The sequence below is a fragment of the Nicotiana tomentosiformis genome, chromosome 12 (assembly GCF_000390325.3).
Source record: "Nicotiana tomentosiformis chromosome 12, ASM39032v3, whole genome shotgun sequence".
NCBI classification, from domain to species: Eukaryota; Viridiplantae; Streptophyta; class Magnoliopsida; order Solanales; family Solanaceae; genus Nicotiana; species Nicotiana tomentosiformis.
In genome coordinates this window covers 32,729,127-32,749,447 of record NC_090823.1, presented here as the reverse complement: position 1 = coordinate 32,749,447, position 20,321 = coordinate 32,729,127, and the positions used below count along the sequence as shown (strand labels likewise).

General features: G+C 40.8%; 1 protein-coding gene across 1 annotated transcript; it reads right to left on the bottom strand.

Annotated features, from left to right (window-relative positions):
* Positions 1-19,646: 19,646 nt before the first annotated feature.
* On the bottom strand, positions 19,647-20,057 carry LOC138902440 (uncharacterized). Its single transcript, XM_070190308.1, has one exon. The coding sequence runs from the start codon at positions 20,055-20,057 to the stop codon at positions 19,647-19,649; it is 411 nt and encodes a 136-aa protein (XP_070046409.1).
* Positions 20,058-20,321: the final 264 nt, after the last annotated feature.

The window sequence follows — 20,321 nt, the reverse complement described above, 5'->3', positions numbered from 1 at the left end:
ACCGCAGGTGCGAGAAGTCGCTGGGCAGAAGCGTTCTTTAAGAACGGGGATTTGGCTATTTTCTTCCATTCTCTCTTGGTTGGGCGATTTTTGGAGAGCTTCAAGTGGGGGGTTTTCTTCATCTATGCCAAGGTAAGTTATTCACATACATTGCAAGATAAATACATGGTTTTTATATAGATACAAGAATGGAAATTTATAGAAATTTGGGATTTTTGTAGAAAACCTAGAAATTGGTATATTTGGATTTTGACCACAAATTTGGGCATGGAATTGAGAATAAATCATGTATTTGAGTTCGTAATATTATGGGTAATGTTTATCTTCAAAAATATTTGGAATCCGGGCACGTGCGTCCGAGGGTTGCTTTATCGACTTTTCGAGCAGATTAGGGAATTTGTCTAAATTGATTTGTTATGAGTATTAGAGTATATTTTTAATGGTTTGCACATTGTTTGACTAGTTTTGGAGCGACGAGCATCGGTTTTGGTGTTAGAGGGCTTTGGAGCCGGTTATGGAGCTTCGGAGCGAGGTAAGTCTCATGTCTAACCCTGTGAGGGGAAAACCACCCCTAAATGATACTTATTGTTATGTGCAACTAGTTGTGGGCGCTACGTACGTACGAGGTGACGAAAGTCCGTAGTAGCTAAAGCATGTCTATGTCAGGGTAGACTTTGGACCTTATCCTGTAATAATTGAATTATTTGAACTTGTTCTGCTGGCTTATTTAATTACAGTTATAATTGAAATTGATTTAGAAATAAAAGTATCAGGTCAAGCTTTAATACCCTTAGTTGTTGCTAAGTATTCGATAAATGTAAAAAGATATACTTATACTTTATTGTAAGCGTGTATCTTGTGATTCGGAAACTTCCTTCCTTTCTTGTGGAGCGGGTCGAACGCCTCGGCAGTATCTCTCGGAATGGGATAAATTCCCTCCTTTCTTGTGGAGCGGGACGAACGCCTCGACAATATATAGAGGTGCAACTCTGGTTCGTGCCGTTTGACTCTCGGCAGTGTACATACTACTCCGGATTGGGCCGAACGACCTCGGTAGAATCATGCGTTATACCTCTAGTAGTCCGAATATTCACGAGATAAAGTTTTCACTGACGCCCGGTATTTTATGGTATTTCTTATCTGATTGGTATTGACACTTGGCATTTATTCTGAGATATTGAGGTAGGATACATGATCGATAAAGTTTTGATAAAAAGGAAATAATTTGAACATTATGAAACTTCAGATTTCTCCCCTATTGCTGTGTACTTTACAATTGTATGAATTATCGTATTATTTATTTAACTGGACCTCTAGTAAGTGTCGATGTAGACCCCTCGTCACTACTCCTCCGGGGTTAGGCTAGATACTTACTGGGTACGCGTTGATTTACATACTCGTACTACACTTGCTGCACATTTTGTGCAGGTGCATATATACCTGATGGTCTTTTGGGCGCAGAGACGCGGATGTTAAGAGGACTTACCGTGAACTGCATTTCATGTTATGATCTGCAGCCTGCAGAGTCTCCATCAGAGTTATTTACGTTTCTCCTGTCTAATTTGTATTCGAGACAGATGTTGCATTTTTATTATATTTCCTAGTTGATGCTCATGCACTTGTTATACCAGGTTTTGGGGTGATTATGGGTTGTTTGGTATTGAAATTATGAAAATATTATTATTTACTTCATAAAGTTCTTCTTTTGTTATTAAATTGAAGGAAATCATGATTTCAAATATTAAAAGGAGTAATTAAGTTAATTAATTATGGTTGGCTTACCTGACAGTGGTGTTAGGCGCCATCACGACCTATTATGGATTTTGGGTCGTGACAATGCGGTATCAGAGCACTATCTTTGAGTCATGAGCAAGTCTAGTAGAGTCTTGAGGATCAGTACGGATACATCTGTACTTATCTTTGAGAGGCTACATGACTATTAGGAGCACTTCCCTTCTTGATTCCTCATCGTGCAATTTGATTCATTTGAGGATCATGCCTTCATTTCCTTCCTATTCTATCTTGTGCGACGTGAAGCACTTGTTATCAATTTGAAAATGAGGAATTTTAATGGTACTGCAGATGTGGTGCGCGATATTTCTCCCTGCATATTTGATTGGGCTATTGTCGTCGCCTTGCGGAAGGTCGTTCTATCATTTCAGCTCAGTATCAATATTGCCTATGGTTTGAGATTTGGCACTGATTGTTATGATGATTCGTGTGTTGCTATAGCATAGAGTTGGTGTAATGGTAGGGTGCTTATCTATGGATCGCGACATTAAATGACTTGATAGAAGGACTTCTCATTTCAAGGCTTAGAGGTTTAGCATTTAGTTCCGGCGGAGGAGAGGGAATCGGACTACTAACGTTCAGGTTTGGGTTGATGGAGTAATGAGACTGGGTATTTTGAACGCAGTGGAATTTTCATCTGTGATGTGGTGTCGTCGTCCTGGATTGGATGCGTTAAGTTCGTCGGTGTTGTGGTCTTCTTCAATTCGCCTTCGGGGTGGGGTATTGTGAAATGGTGCCAGAGAAGCGGTTGTCAGAAATAACGAGGTGTAGCAATTTCGAAATTCGAATCGGTGTTTCTAGTGTTGATGGCTAGAGAAAGATGATCTTCAGAAAGGTTTAAAGTTGGTAGCGATTTATTGGTTCAAGTGCTATAGAGATAGATTTTGATTTAAGGCAACAACTGGCCAGCAAAGGATGAGGAATGACATGTGGGAAGTGTCTTGCGGTGGTTAAAATTCTAGAAGGCCAAGTGTGAGAAACAGAAGTCGAGTAGTTGCTTAAAGGAGAGGGTTTGACCAAAGTGGGAGAGTGGAAGAGTTGCATATGGGTTCTGTGATAGGATAGCTACACGCCTTGGGTAAAGTTTAGAGTGATTTGGGATTCAAGCTGGACAACAACTAGGACTACGGACTAATTGGGAATATTTGGCTACTACTGAGGGAGGTTGGATACGACAAGAGGGAATTGCTTAATATAAAGAGGGAGGCAACATGACTTGGATTGGAATGTATCGTCGCACCTCTAGTTGATATCAATGGGGAGTGAACAGACTTGTACAACTGGTGAATGAGCACGGGCTCAGGAGGGTTTATTGGTTTCGTAGTAATTGTACTCGGTGCAGCATCGTTGAAAGAGGTCGGTATGGAATTTCCACAGGTGGGATATCTCCTGTGAGCAGGCAAGTGGTTACGTGGTGTTGATGAAGCTTCTACGAAGAATTTTACTAGCTATCCGGTAAGAGGTCGAATATGTAAATGTGGCTAGTGATTCAAAGCGTTCATGGAATGGCTAACAGGAAGATTTTGAGGAATTTGGCGGGTCGATTGCGCGAGGTCATGTCAGTAAGGAAGAAGGAATCTTGGTAGGTTCCAGGGTCATGTAATGGTAGCTTCAAGCTAAGTGGGAGAGCCCCACCGCCTACGATTGGATTGGATGGTTGTCTACTTGTGAGGTTTCTGGTTATCAGCATATTGGTGGGTTGTTACGACTAAGGAAAGAGAACATCAGTGGTGATTTGAGCCAAGGATTTGAGGAATGTGTGCTACAATTGTCCTTATCGAAGTTTATGCTTCGTGTAGATGGGATGTTCAAGGGAAGTAAGTCATCCGGGTGATTCTTTGAGAAGGTGTTCATGTGCTAGCAGGGTGTTGGAGTTTGATCATAATTGGGAACAAGTCAGAGTGGGTGACTCTCAATAATGGTTCTAGTGGGTTCAAAAATTCAAAGTGTGGTGCCTAAGGATTTCTTACGGCTTGTTATGTGTAGATGGATCCCAGAACAGTTATGGTGGTTTAGACCAATACTTGAGGATTATATTTTCTTTGGTTGTGAGAATTTGGTGGCGTGTTGTAATGGTTCTCCGGAAATAAGTTAAGTGAAAGGTTTCTACATGATAAAGTGTGTACCCTATTAGTGGTTCAGGAGTTTTGATGAAATTCTTGTACTCTCGCGTATTAGCATGTTAGGTGTAATGAGAGGCATGGAAATTGGAAGCTGAGGATCAAGGTTGCGGTTCGGTGTTGACAAGAATGTCACGAGCTCGGATGAGCAGGGAAGAATTCAGATGTTTAGAGTAAGCTGATATTATCTTTAGTGTCACCTAAGATCTGTGTCCTATGTAAGAGGCTTTATGTACTGATTTGCAGTTTCTTGATTTACTTTACATCATTAGTGTGGCCGGTGGCATGGATGTGCAGACTTGTTACCTGGTACGGAAGGTCGTGGGAGCATATCCCATGGGAAGATTGTATAAGTGTGACATGTAGTCACATGATTGATTAAAGATTGAAACCAAGTATGGAGATTTGGTACTATCGCTAATGTGAGAGTTTTGGCCTGAAAGGCGCTCTATTCAGCTGGTTGTGAATTATGGAAGTTTGTTCCGGATTCGACTATTGTTCTTGTGTGTCATAGGAAAAAGGTCATTGTGGATCCTTGAGAGGATATTTGCCCAAGCATGGTATGATCAGAATCTGTTTGAGGTCCGTTGATGAGTCCAGGTGTGGATATGTATTCTACCCAGCCTGGATGTGTTTATACAGCATAGCATTCCTTATGGAGGAGTATTCGGGCATTGGATGATTATTTCGTCGCTAGCTATTTCATGTAATACTCTATGGTGCCACGTGGGTTGTGAGACAACTTGATTTTTTGCACATGTGTTGAGGTCCCACGTAGCTGTGATGTTATGTGAGCAGGATGGCTCTCGAGATGCAGATCATATATCGCACCTTAGTCGTGCTTGAGTTTCATAGCGTATGGCACTATCCGTCTCCCCAGGATTCGTATTATGCACTTGGCATGCTTGGGGTTGATATTCGGACATTTCGTGAGTATAAGCGTTACGGCTTGATGTGTGTTTTCTTTTGATCGTTATGTGTGGGTCGGGTGGCACACCGCCACGGGTATGTCATTTGGATCGGGTAGCACGCCGCCATGGGTATGTTGTTTGGATCATGTTGCACGCCGCAACGGTATCATGTGTGGATCGGGTTGCATGCCACAACAGTGTGATGTTGAGCACAGTCCCCTATATCTATTCCTGTGTGTTTTGTCCTGCATTTTTTGAGAAAGATTCATGACACCTTTTCGGTTGTTTAATTAGTTACATGGGTTGAGTAGTTCTTTCCAGAGTTCCTTATGTACCACATTTGAATTTGTGGATTGTTGGCACATGGTGGCATCATATGATACCTTTGGTAGTGTTTGTGGTGGCTTATTGCCAGAATGACTTATACTGGGTGAGACAAGATTTATTGGGCCTAGGATCAGTGTGATCAGATTTATATGAGGCACATTAAGGAGTAAATATCGATATTCAGTCCTGAATGAGGTAATGGTTCTTATCGGGAGTAGAGACCCTATGAGTTTTGATTCGACAGGTGGTTATGAGTTTCTACACATCTCTTCTATCGTGGCAGTATTGCGAGAGCTGAAACGGGACTTATATGCTTCATGAGGTGTGTTGTGGGCATCAGATTCGTGGGATTTCGGCTATTGTTGTCAGGGGATGTCATTATGGTCATGTGAATAATGCAGTGCATGGTGTGAATTCGGTAAAAGTATACAATCATGTATTGGTACACCGTGTAGTGCTGGATACGGTGTTCGTATGTTGGAAACAGACTTGGTAGAGAATTTCAGATGTTGGAATTTGGCTCTAAGGCTTATTTGACTACATAAAAGGGAGGATTTTTAGGTTTGCTCGAGCTAATGTGCTCAACTGGGTTGTGGTAGCACGGGTAGGTGCACGAGGTGTTAAACAAGGATTTTGAACAACTCTGGAGCAGTTCTTAGCACGTTTGAGGATGAACATATGTTAAGTGGGAGAGAATGTAACGACTCGACCGGTCGTTTTGAGCTCTATCATGTCGTTCGGCAGTTTGAGGCCTCGAGTAGTTTCACTTCAGGTAGTATGACTTGTACGTATGGTCGGAATTGAATTTCGGGAAGTTCGGAGTTAGTTTGGGAAGAAAATTCTAATTTCGGCAGATTTAAGTTGGAGAAATTGACTAAGGTTTGATGTTTGAGTAAACGACCTCGTAATCGGGATTGGAAGGTTTCAATAGATTTGTATGATGATTTTGGACTTGGGCGTATGTCCGAATCGTGTTTTGGATGACCCGAGAGCGTTTCAGCGCCTATCGTGGAAGGTTGGCATTTTGGAAGAATTTCATAAATTTTGGTTGAAGTGCATTTCAATGTTATTAATGTCTGTTTGAAATTTTGATTATGGGAATAGCTTCGTATGGCGATTCTGGTATTGGGAGCACGTCCGGATGTGGATTTGGAGGTCCGTAAGTCGTTTTGGGGTCATTTGGCGAAAATTGTAAAATTGGATAATTTTTTAGAAGTTTAACCGGGAGTGGACTTTTTGATATTTGGGTCGGATTTGGATTTCGGAAGTGGGAGTAGGTCCGTAATGTCAATTATGTCTCGTGTGCAAAATCTGAAGTCAATCGGACGTGATTTGATAGGTTTCGATATCGATTGTAGAAGTTTGAAGTTTCAAAGTTCATTAAGTTTGAATAGGAGGGTGATTTGTAGTTTGGATGTTGTTTGGTGTGATTAGAGGCCTCGACTAAGTTCGAAATGTGTTTTGGGACGTGTTGGTATATTTGGTTGAGGTCCCAAGGGCCTCGGGTGGATTCCGAATGATCGACGGATCGAGTTTGGACTTGGAAGAAGTGCTGGAGTAGCTGCCTTCTAATGTAACCGCACCTGCGAGGTTTTGGCTGCAGGTGCAGAGTCGCAAAAGCGGCCAAAAGGAGGTAGATGCGATTTTTGTTGGGCAGTGTTGGGGCCGCAGATGCAGTCATCTCGCCATAGAATCAAGACCGCACCTGCGGAAAGGAAGGCGCAGAAGCGGAAGCAGGCAGCTAGGGGAATCTCCGCAGAAGCGGAATATTTGCCGCACCTGCGGAACCGCAGAATCGGTCAAGTGACCGCAGATGCGAGAAGTCGTTGGGCAGAAGGGTTCTTTAAGAACGGGGATTTGGCCATTTTCTTCTATTCTCTCTTAATTGGGTGATTTTTGGAGAGCTTCAAGTGGGGTTTTTTCTTCATCACCAAGGTAAGTTATTCCCATCGATTGCAAGATAAATACATGGTTTTTATATAGATTCAAGCATGGAAATTTATAGAAATTTGGGATTTTGGTAGAAAAGCTAGAAATTGGTATATTTGGATTTTGACCACGGATTTGGGCATGGAATTGAGAATAAATCATATATTTGATTTCGTAATGTTATGGGTAATGTTTATCTTCGAAAATTTTCTGAATCCGGGCACGTGGGCCCGAGAGTTGCTTTATCGGTTTTTCGAGCGGAGTTGGGAATTTGTTTAAATTGATTTGTTATGAGTATTAGAGTATATTTTTATTGGTTTGCACATTGTTTGACTAGTTTTGGAGCGGCGGGCATCGGTTTGCGGTGTTAGAGGTCTTTGGAGTCGGTTATGGAGTTTCGGAGTGAGGTAAGTCTCATGTCTAACCCTGTGAGGGGGAAACCAACTCCTAGGTGATACTTATTGTTATGTGCAGCTAGTTATGGACGCTTCGTAAGTACGAGTTGACGAGAGTCCGTACGTAGCTAAAGCATGTCTATGTCCGGGTAGACTTTGGACCTTATCCTCTAATAATTGAATTATTTGAACTTGTTCTGCTGGCTTATTTAGTTGAAGTTATAACTGAAATTGAATTAGAAATTAAAGTATCAGGTCAAGCTTTAATACCCTGAGTTGTTGCTAAGGTATTCGATAAATGTAAAGAGATGTACTTATTATTGTGCTCATGTACTTTATTGTAAGCGCGTATCTTGTGATTCGGAAACTTCCTTCCTTTCTTGTGGAGCGGGCCGAGTGCCTCGGCTGTATATCTCGGAATGGGATAAATTCCTTCCTTTCTTGTGGAGCGGGTCGAACGCCTCGGCAGTATATAGAGGTGCATTTTTGGTTCGTGTCGTTCGACCCTCGGCAGTGTCACACTACTCCGGATCGGACCGAACGACCTCGGCAGAATCGTGCGTTATACCGCTAGTAGTCCGAAAATTAACGAGATAAACTTTTCACTGACGCCCGATATTTTATGGTATTTCTTTGATTGGTATTGACACTTGGCATTTATTCTGAGATATTGAGGTAGGATACATGATCGATAAATTTTTTATAAAAAGGAAATAATTGGAACATTATGAAACTTCAGATTTCTCCCCTATTGCTATGTACTTCACAATTGTATGAATTATCGTATTATTTATGTAACTGGATCTCTAGTAAGTGTCGATGTCGACCCCTTGTCACTACTCCTCCGGGGTTAGGCTAGATACTTACTGGGTACGCGTTGATTTACGTACTCATACTACACTTGCTGCACATTTTGTGCAGGTGCATATATACCCGGTGGTTTTTAGGCGCAGAGGCGCGGATGTTGCGAGGACTTACCGTGAGCTGCATTTCATGTTATGATCTGCAGCCTGCAGAGTCTCCATCAGAGTTATTTACGTTTATCCTATCTAATTTGTATTCTAGACAGATGTTGAATTTTTATTATATTTCCTAGTTGATGCTCATGCACTTGTGACATCGGATTTTGGAGTGATTATGGGTTGTTTGGTATTGAAATTATGAAAATATTTTTATTTACTCCGTAAAGTTCTTCTTTTTTTATTAAATTGAAGGAAATCGTGATTTCAAATATTAAAAGAAGTAATTAAGTTAATTAATTATGGTTGGCTTGCCTGACAGCGGTATTAGGCGCCACTACGACCTATTATGGATTTTGGGTCGTGACAGTGCCCTTTCCGTGATATGTAAATTCTTTTATTTTTCCGTAATGTATTATTTGATTTTATTATGTGTTTTTTATTCCTTATTGTATTGTGTTGCCTTTGGCTCTTCGTACGAGACTCTAAGGATTTGTGTTTCTGATTTTACTGGTTTTCGAGGTTTGAGTTGTTTTGAATAAAAAAAATTACTATTATTTTTAATTTAATAAATTTTACATCCAAATCAGTAGCTATCAGATGCTTCATTTTAATTGAAATGTCATTTTCTTCACCCAAACGAGTTAAAAAAAATAAACTCATTTTTTTGTTGATTTCTTACTTGGTTTAAAAATTGAAAACTTACTTTATTGAAACTAAATTGATCCTGCGGATCTTATATACATTGATATTCTGGTACGTGAGTTATTCGTGCGGTTGTAATAGAGATATGGGCACGAGGTGCCGTGAAAATATGAAAGTGGGCTGAGACCCGTATTTTATGATTATGAAATGAGGTGTCACAGAGTGACTTTTATTTGAAAGAATTATATTCGAAAGCTTTTTATTTGAAAAAACCTTATATGTAAAACATTTATATTTGAAGGACTTACATTTGAAAGGCGTATATTTGAAGGACTTGATTAATTGGTTGTACTTGTGTTCCTTATTCGTTTGAGCAATATTTATGGTGCTCTTGTTGCCTTGTTGTTCATATCCCTAATTGATCTTTGTTGCCGCCACTGCTATTTATTTTCTACTATCCTTGTATATTACTATATTGCAAAGGTTAAATGACTAGTGAGTTTTTGTACCTCATCACTATACGGTGGTAAATGTATAACTTTCCAACTGGTGGTAACTGCCGGACTGGCCGTTGCACGGTAGTAAATGCGTAACTGCCCAATCGACCGTAGCTCGGTAGTAAATGCATGACTGCCCGACCGACCATAGCACGGTGTTAAATGCATGACTGCCCGACCAGCCATAGCACGATGGTAAATAAAGATGCATGACTTCCCAACCGGCCGTGTTTTGGTGGTAAATGAAGATGCATGTAGCACTACATTATGAACATTAACATATTTATCGTATGCCTCAATAGAGACTTAGAAACATACTTAGACATGCTTTGAATATCATTTTATAGGAACGAATAATGTAGACATCCTTAACTACTAAGAGTAGAATCATTTATGGACTAACATTACGTTTATATTTCGTTACTTGGATCATGCCAGGAGAAGAAAGGGTTAACCTTAACATACCTTATTGCTCATAAGAACTTATAGAAGGCCGTAGATGAAGAATCAGACTTGGATCGCCTTCAAAAGAACTATCCTCAAATTGAGAACCATGGTTGCTACCACCGTTTTCTTATTCCAAAATAACTTATCGTCAAGGTGTTGGCATGAATTCCCCAAATAAAAGAGTTAATCATTAACTAAAAGAGATGTTGAACGTTGTTGTTTCATTCCCCGCAAAAGAAAAGTGTATATGTTATAAGTAGCTTTTGCCAAAATGAAAGAAAATGGACAATTTAATGCTTGGCTTCCACCTGGCCATGTATTGGCAGTGGGAGTCCTATATTTGTGACAAATATTGCCTACTAATACAAAACATACCTATCACATACTTATCTCTTTATTTTAGTACTTAATGTATATAAAGAGCTCTTTACTTTATTATCCAATTTTAAAGTCCTAGTTATTAATAGTAAATCATAGGTATTTTATAAAATTAAGACATATACCTATATTTCATAAAGATGAAATTGTTGATAAAAATACATAGATTCTAAATTTTCCACTTTAATAACAAGAGTTCAATTTTTTGTACTATTAATCTTAAAACGGTTAAAAGATAACTTTCTTATGAGAAAATAATTTCTATACTTATTATAAAGAAAATTCCATTTATAAACATCCTCATATAATATGTTTAGCTAAAAACCTATCCAAAAATATAGTATACTAATAACTTTAGAAAATCACATTTATCCAACATTTGCAACAAGAATGTTTCACTTTAAGTAAAGTACCATATCAAGGCAATATATAACGTTTTTGAAATTCATCAAATTTTCGGGGTCTTACATCTATAATTTCATGTACGACCTTAATTCTCGCCAACTCATATGTATTACTACGACTCATCCTAACACTAAAGTACGGGATGTTACACTACTAGCATTAGAGACCCCCTTTTCATTCTACACATGTAGATCTCTAGGTGCACACCTAATGACTCATCACCAAAATTTACACCTCATATATATAAGTGTCACTTTCTGCTCATTCAGAGATATGGTCCATGTTGAATAATAGTCATCCAATAATTCCAAATAATTTAAGCACATCCACTACACTTTCCCACTTAATTAATTACACACATAATTAATTTATGAATCTCATTTCACTTAAATATTAATCACTTTTAACATACTTCATATATCTTACCATCACGGTCATGAGGTATAGCACTAGTCCATAAATACATGGTATTATAGCTTGGGTCATATTTTATCCCAAAATATAAAACTTCGACGGAACTCATTTTCTTTAATAAGTTTACCCTCTGACCTTCATGGCACTTGCTTATCACTTGTTATAAATAGCATAAAGACTTATAACCTTAAATTAATATTGTCCTTAAACTTATGTCAATTAACTTACGAAAACTCCAATGTACAAAAGTACCGGATGTAATATCCTTCCCCTTTAGAAACATTCGTCCTCGAATATTAACTCTTAGTGACTTATGAAAATTTTGTCAGAGTATCCTGTGTAAATACAACTAAAACCCAGCCTCTATCTGACGTCTGGACTATTCACAACCTTCTACAGTTGAGTATCTCGTATTTTCTTCATCTTTACCTTACTTACCCTTTAATCTCGCATCGTATCTTCTGTTGCTTTCATAACCTCCCTTCCACATAGGTGGAAATTACATCCACGCCTTAAAGCTCTACTGTGATACCTGTACCTCTGGTGCATACAAAATCTGATGGAAGCTTCATACTGACTTCTTAAGACTTAGCTCTCTGGCACGATCTGGAAACAAAAGAAAGGTAACATTTCCTAAATGCCCTATAGCCTCTCAACTATAAGTGTGGCTCTCAACACACCCATAAGTAAGACTCTACTAGACACGGCTTTGTAGACTCCATAGGACACGGCCTGCTCTGATACGCCCCAAACCTAGGGAGGCGTGGCTGGCACCCGGGTCGTACTGGCCTGAGTAAACCACTCTATAACTCATGATTGTTCGACCAAAACTAGAACATACATAGGTCGAGTTGGCTAAACTCATTCTTTGTGTGACCGTCATGGGTCAACATGGCCACAACTCGTAATGCATAACAATAAGGGAGCAAACGTTGTATCAGCTATCCATCGTACATAAAACATGAATACACACAGGCCGTCAAGGCCTCTGTACATAATGAACCTATGTCTACAAAGCCTCTAAGAGTATTTGACATCAAACGGGACAGGGGCCCGACCTACCCATAAGTCTGCAGTAAAACTCTGACACGATGACTTATAGACTCGTTGCACTCCGAATGAAGTGGAGTCTTACCGATCGTTTGTTGAATGCTAATCTCGTCTACTATGAGGGCTCGTTAAACTGATTTCCTACACCTGCAGGCATGAATGCAGCGTCCACAACAAAAAAAAAGGAGTCAGTACAAATAATATACCGAGTATGTAAGGCAAACTTGAAATATAACAATAAGTCAACATTAATGAAAGAGATATAAGAATCAACCTGAACCTTTGAAGTGCCACCGTATATGCATACTAATTATACTTACATATATAATGCCTCCTTGGGACTATTATCCATATCGTAACATGACGGTCCAACTGATCAGCGGTAACTTCCCGACAGACCATAGCTCGGTGGTAAATGTATAACTGCCCAACTGGTGGTAATTGCCCGACCGGCCATAGCATGGTGGTAAATGTGTAAATGCCCAACCGGCCGTAGCATGGTGGTAAATGAAGATGCATGACTGCCCAAGCGGATGTAGTTCAGTGGTAAATGAAGATGCATGTAACACTACATTATGAACATTAAAATCTTTATCGTATGCCTCAATAGATACTTAAAACATACTTAGACATGCTTTGAATATCATTTTATAGGAATGAATAATGTAGACATCCTTAACTACTAAGAGTAGAACCATTTATGGAATAACATTACGCTTATGTTTCGTTACATGGATTGTCAAGACCCAAAATAGCACCTATCGTGATGGTGCCTATCTTAATACTAGGCAAGTCGACAACCTCAATAAACCACAATTTCTTTTAAGGTTGAAAATATAGTATCTAAATTTAATAGAAAACCCCATACATACTGATACAAATACACTCCCAAAACTCGGTGTCACTGAGAACATGAGCATCTAAATGGTAACAAAGTCTGACTGATAAAAGCACTGTCTGAAAATATATAACAGTACAAAAACTAAAAGGAAGAGAGTCAAGGTGTGCAGACGTTAAGCAGCTACCCCGGAATCTCCGGAAACAAAATCAATTGTGCGAAGAAATCAACACCTACTATGTGCGGGAACACCTGGATCTGCACGCGAAGTGTTGGGTGTAATATGAGTACAACCAACTCAGCAATTAACAATACTAAATAAAGAGCTGAAGATAGTGACGAGCTTCACAACTAAGTCTAATTACAATAATTTCCAACATAAAAATATAGGCATGCTTTCAAGTTCAACATTTAAAACTCAAACAGTAATTTCGTATCAAATTCAACTGAAATAGAAGATAATGTCTTTCTGAAATTTCCAAAACAGTGATATATAACAACTGAAGTGCAATAATAATGAAATCAATGCATCCTCTAAGAGCAACAATCACTCAGTCCTCCCAATCACACCAACCTCACAATTACTCTTTCCTCACAGTCACTTATTCCTCTCAATCACTCAGCACTCGGCACTCGCATTCAGTAGGTACCTGCGCTCACTGGGGGCGTGTACAGACTCCGGAGGGGCTCCTTCATCCCAAGTGCTATAACAGGTCAATCATGGCATAAATCAATGAAACATGCTGCGACGTGCAGCTCAATCCCATAATATCCTCACAATCAGGCCCTCGGCCTCACTCAATCATCAACCGCTCTAGTCTCTCGGGCTCTCAGAAATTATGATAAGCAACCCAAATAGCAACAATATGATGCATCAATAATGAACAATAGAGACTGAGATGTAATGTGCAAGTAAAACTGTGACTGAGTGCAAAACAGTAATTTAGCAGATAATTCAACATGTACAAGACCTTTGTGGGTCCCTACAGTGTCAACACATATTTTAAACATGATTTATAGTTTGATTTCTCTAATACGTAGAAAATGTACGGATATCAACAGATTATTCAACCACACAGTTCCATGGAATTTATCAAGTCACAATTTCTATGGTGCACGCCCACACGCCCGTCACCTAGCATGTGCGTCACCTCAAAACCAACCACATATCACCGAATCCGGTGTTTCATACCCTCATGACCAAATTTTGAATTGTTACCTCAAACCGTAAAATTCTTTATTCTGTTATGCCTTTGACTCGTGAATCGATCTTCGAACGCCTCGAATCTAGTCATAATTAATTCGATTCGGTCAATACATATTATAGGAATTAATTCCAAATGAAAATATAAATTTTCCAACAAAATCCGAAAGTGCACTCAAAAATCACCCGTGGGGACCACGTTTAGGAACCTGACAAAGGTTACAAAATATGAACTCCCTTTCAACCACGAGTCCAACCACACAAATTTTACCAAATTCTGACATCAACGCGACTCTCAAATCTTCAAATTAAACCAAGAGGGTTTTCATAATTTTCCAACTTAAATCACCAATTAAATGTTAAAAATAACCATCGATTCGGAAAATTTGACCAATATTGAGTTAAGAACAATTACCCTGTTATTTTTCTTGACAATATCCCGAAAATTGCCTCTTTCCGAGCTCCCATTTTCAGAACTTAAACTCTCTGCTCAGACTTTTCTTCTTTGCGATCGCGGACCCAGTCCCGCGATCGCGAAGCACAAATTTTCACTGCCCGAAAATGACCATACGTGATCGCAGAAAATTCCACGCGATCGCGAAGCACAGTCTCCGCAAGCCTACGCAATCACGAAGAACAAAATGCATGCCTCAGCTCCTACCCCATTTCCTCTTCGCGAACGCGACACGCCTCACGCGTTCGCGATGCACTGGCGTCCAAAGCTACACGATTGCATCCCCATTCTCGTGATCGCATAGAAAAAATATTTCCTCTGCCCAGCTAAGCCTACGTGATCACAAACCTTCTCACGCGATCGCGTAGAAGGAAACCAGACAGTGCATCAGAAAAAATTCCAGCAGAGTTCAAAGTATAAAATTTGATCCGTTAACCATCTTAAACTCACCCGAGGCACCCGGGACCTCAACTAAATATACCAATAAGTCTCAAATGATCATACGAACTTAGTCAAAACCTCAAATCACATCAAACAATGCTAAAAAAATGAATCATACCCCAATTCAAGTCTAATGAAACTATGAAATTCTAACTTCTATATTCGATGCCGAAACTTATCAAATCAAGTCTGATTGACCTCAAATCTTGCACACAATTCATATATGACATAACAGACCTATTCCAATTTCCAGAATCTGATTCCGACCTTGATATCAAAAAGTCAACTCCCCGGTCAAACTTTCAAACTTAGCTTTCTATTTTAGCCATTTCAAGCCTAATTTAACTATGGACTTCCAAATAATTTTACGGTCACACTCCTAAGTCCAAAATCACCATATGGAGCTATTGGAATCATATTCCGGGGTAGTTTATAAAGTTCCAACCCAGTTCCAATAAGTCAACACTCGGTCAACCTTTTCAACTTAAGTTTTCATCTTTGAAACTAAATATCTCAATTCAATTCCAGATCTCACCGGACCCGAACCAATTATCCCGGCAAGTCACATAATAACTGTAAAGTATAAATTGAGCATTAAATGGGGGAACGGGATTGTAATACTCAAAATGACCGATCGGGTCATTGCATTCTCCTCCTCTTAAATAAACGTTCGTCTTCGACGGGTTTAGAATCATACCTGTAGCGTAAAATAGGTGTGGATACTTTCTCCTCATCTCCAACTCAGTCTCCCATGTAGCGTCTCCGACTGGCTGGCCTCTCCACTGTTCTTTCACTGAAGTTGTGTTCTTTGATCTCAACTTTCGAACCTATCGATCTAAAATGGCCACCAGCTCCACATCATAAGTCAAATTACCATCCAACTGTACTGTGCTGAAATCCAAAACATGAGACGGATTTCTGACATACTTCCGGAGCATAAATACATGAAACACTCGATGAACACCAGATAGATTATGTGGCAATGCAATTTCATAAGCCACCTCTCCAATCTTCTTAAGTATTTCAAAAGGCCCAATATACCGAGGGCTCAACTTGCCCTTCTTCCCGAACCTCAACACACCCTTCGTGTGTGAAACCTTGAGAAGAATCTTCTCCCCAACCATGTAAGCAACATCACGGACCTTCCTATTGTCATAACTCTTCTGTCTAGATTGTGTCGTGTGGAGCCGCTCCTGAATCAATTTAACTTTCTCCAAAGCATCTTGAACAAAATCAGTACCCAGTAGCCTAGTCTCACCCGGCTCAAACCAACCCACCGGAGACCGACACTGTCTCCCATATAAAGCCTTATACGGAGCTATCTGAATGCTCTACTGGTAACTGTTATTGCAGGCAAACTCCGCGAGTGGCAGAAACTAATCCCAAGAACCTCCAAAATCTATAACATAAGCGTGTAGCATATCTTCCAATATCTGAATAGTGCGCTTGGACTATCCGTCCGTCTAAGAGTGAAATGTTGTACTCAACTGAACCTGTATGCCCAATTCTCGTTGCACAGCTCTCCAAAACTGTGATGTAAACTGCGTGCCCCGATCTGAAATGATGGACACTGGCACACCGTGAAGGCGAACAGTCTTGCGGATATAAATCTCAGCCAACCGCTCCGAAGAGTAAGTTGTACCGACTAGAATAAAATGAGCGGACTTGGTCAACAGATCCAAAAATATCCAAACAACATCAAACTTCCTCAAAGTCCGTGGGAACCCAACTACGAAATCCATGGTAATACGCTCCCACTTCCACTCTGGAATTTCAAGTCTCTAAAGCAATCCACTCTGATGCTCGTACTTCACCTGCTGACAATTTAAACACCGAGCTACAAACCCAACTATATCCTTCTTCATTCGCCTCCACCAATAGGTTTCCTCAAATCCTGATACATCTTCGCGGCACCTGGATGAATGGAGTACCGCAAACTGTGAGCCTCCTAGAGAATCAACTCACGTAAACCATCTACATTAGGCACACACTATCGGCCATGCATCCGTAATACACCGTCATCCCCAATAGTGACTTCCTTAGCATCACCGTGTCCTTAAGGACAAGAAGATGGGGGTCATCATACTGACGTTATCAGATACGATCATAAAGAGAAGACTGAGAAACCACACAAGTGAAAACTCGGCTCGACTCGGAAATATCCAATCTGACAAACTGGTTGGCCAAGGCCTGAACATCCAAGGCTAAAGGCCTCTCTTTTACCAGTAAATATGCTAAGTTGCCCAAACTCTCCGCCTTACATCTCAAGGCATCGGCCATTACATTGGCCTTTCCGGGATGATAGAGAATGGTGATATCATAATCCTTAAGCAACTCCAACCACCTCCGTTGTCGCAAATTAAGATCCTTCGGTTTAAACAGATATTGTAGACTCAGGTGATCGGTATAAACCTCACAATGGACATCGTACAAATAATGCTGCCAAATCTTCAAGGCATGCACAATAGCTACTAACTCAAGGTCGTGGACCGGATAATTCTTCTCATGTACCTTTAACAGTCTGGACGCATAGGCAATCACCCTACCATCTTCCATCAGCACTGCGCCGAGACCAATATGCGATGCATCACAATACACAGTATAAGACCCTGAACCTATAGGTAACACCAATACTGGGGTTGTAGTCAAAGTTGTATTGAGCTTCTGAAAGCTCACTTCACACTCATCTGACCACCTAAATGGAGCACCTTTATGGGTCAATTTAGTCAAAGGCGATGCAATAGACAAGAAACCCTCCACAAAGCAATGATAATAACCGGCCAAGCCGAGAAAACTCTGAATCTCAGTAGCTAAAGATGGCCTGGGCCAACTCTGAACTGCCTCTATTTTTTTTGGAACTACCTTAATCCTTTCACTGGACATTATGTGTCCCAAGAATGCCACCGAACTAAGCCAGAACTCACACTTAGAGAATTTAGCATAAAGTCTCTCCTCTCTCAGCCTCTGTAATATAATACCCAAGTGTTGTGCATGCTCTTTCTAGCTTCGTGAGTACACCATGATATCATCAATAAATACAACAACAAATGAATCAAGATATGGCTGGAATACATTATTCATCAAGTTCATAAATGTTGTTGGGGCGTTGGTCAGCCCAAAAGACATCACGAGAAATTCAAAGTGACCATAACGGATCCTGAATGTCGTCTTTAAGATATCTGAATACTGAATTTTCAACTGGTGATACCCAGATCTCAAATCGATTTTGGAGAATACCCTCGCTCCCTGAAGCATGTCAAATAAATCATCAATACGCGGCAAAGGATACTTGTTCTTGATTGTAACTTTGTTCAACTGCCTGTAGTCGATGCACATCCGTATAGTACCATCGTTCTTTTTCAAAAACAGGACCTATCCACCCCAAGGCGACACACTAAGCCTCATAAATCCTTTATCAAGGAGTTTCTGAAGTTGCTATTTCATTTCTTCCAATTCAGTTGGTGCCATACAATACGGAGGAATAGAAATGGGTTGAGTGCCCGGCACCTAGTCAATACCGAAATCAATATCCCTGTCGGGTGGCATACCCGGCAGGTTTGCAGGAAATACATCCGGAAAGTCTCGCACGACTGGCATTGAATCAATAGTAGGAGTATATGCATCAACATCTCTCACAAAGGCCAAATATGACAAACACCCCTTCCCAACCATACGTTGGGTGTTCAAATAAGAAATTACTCTGCTGGGAACATAATCTAGAGAACCTCTCCACTCGACCTTTGGCAACCCCGGCATCGCCAAGATCACATTTATTTGCGTGACAGTACAGAATAACATGACATGGAGACAACCAATCCATACCCAAGATTACATCGAAATCAACCATACTGAGCAATAATAGATCAACTCTAGTCTCCAGTCCCCCAATAGTTACCACACACGACTGATACACACGGTCCACAATAATAGTATCGCCCACCGACGTAGATACACAAACCGGTGAAACTAAGGACTCACAGGGCATATCCAGATAATGAGTAAAGTACGATAATACATACGAATAAGTGGAACCAAGGTCAAATAATATAGAAGCTTCCCTGCGGCATACTGAGACAATACTTATGATCACTGCATCTAAAGCAACGGTAACTGGCCTAGCAGGAAAAGCATAGAATCGGGCCTGACCGCTACCTTATCAGCCTCCCCCTCTTGGGCGACCCCTAGCTGACTGAGCCCCACCCCGAGCTGGCTGGGCGGGTGGCGAAGTAACTGGTTCTGAAGTCGTAGTCTAATCCCTCTACTGTACTGGACCTCTCGGGCGACGAGGACACTGCCTCCACATATTTCCAAACTCCCCGCACTCAAAGAAACTCCCCGGTACTGGTTGTGGTGAGGACAAAATCGGGCCCCGAGAACCATAATAACCGCTAGAAGCACCCGGTGCAAATGAACCCTGAACTGAAGGAGCACGGGACAAACTCTAGGCTAGAAGGGCACTGAGAGATGACTGAACCTGATGATAAATGTATGAACCATGGTTGGATAATGCACCACGGTGAACTGGACGACCTGTCTGTGCGTGCCTGTAAGGACGACCCCTCCCGTGGTAAAACTGACCCCCTGAAGGAACACCGCTAAAACCACTCGATCCACGAGGCCTCTTGGCCTCCCTCTCTCCTCGTTCCTGGTTACAGACCATCTCTATTTGTCGAGCAATGTCAATCACCTCATCAAACGTAGCACCAGATACCCTCTTCCGAGTCATAAATAACCGCAGCTGATATGTGAGGCCATCAATGAACCTCTTAATCCTCTCCCTATCAATGGGAACCATCCAAACTACGTGATGAGCCAACTCAGAAAACCTCATCTCGTAATGTGTCACAGACATGCTATCCTGCCGAAGCTGCTTAAACTATCTGCGCAGCTGCTCCTTACGAGACTGCGGCATGAATTTCTCCAAATAGAGAATAGAGAACTCCTGCCATGTAAGTGGTACTGCACTGACCGGCTTGCGCCTCTCATAAGCCTCCCACTATCTGAAGGCAGCCCCGAAAAACTAAAAAATAGTGAACGAGACCCCACTGGTCTCCAGGATACCCACTGTCCGAAGCATCCATTGGGGCTTATCTAGAAAACCCTAAGCATCCTTTTG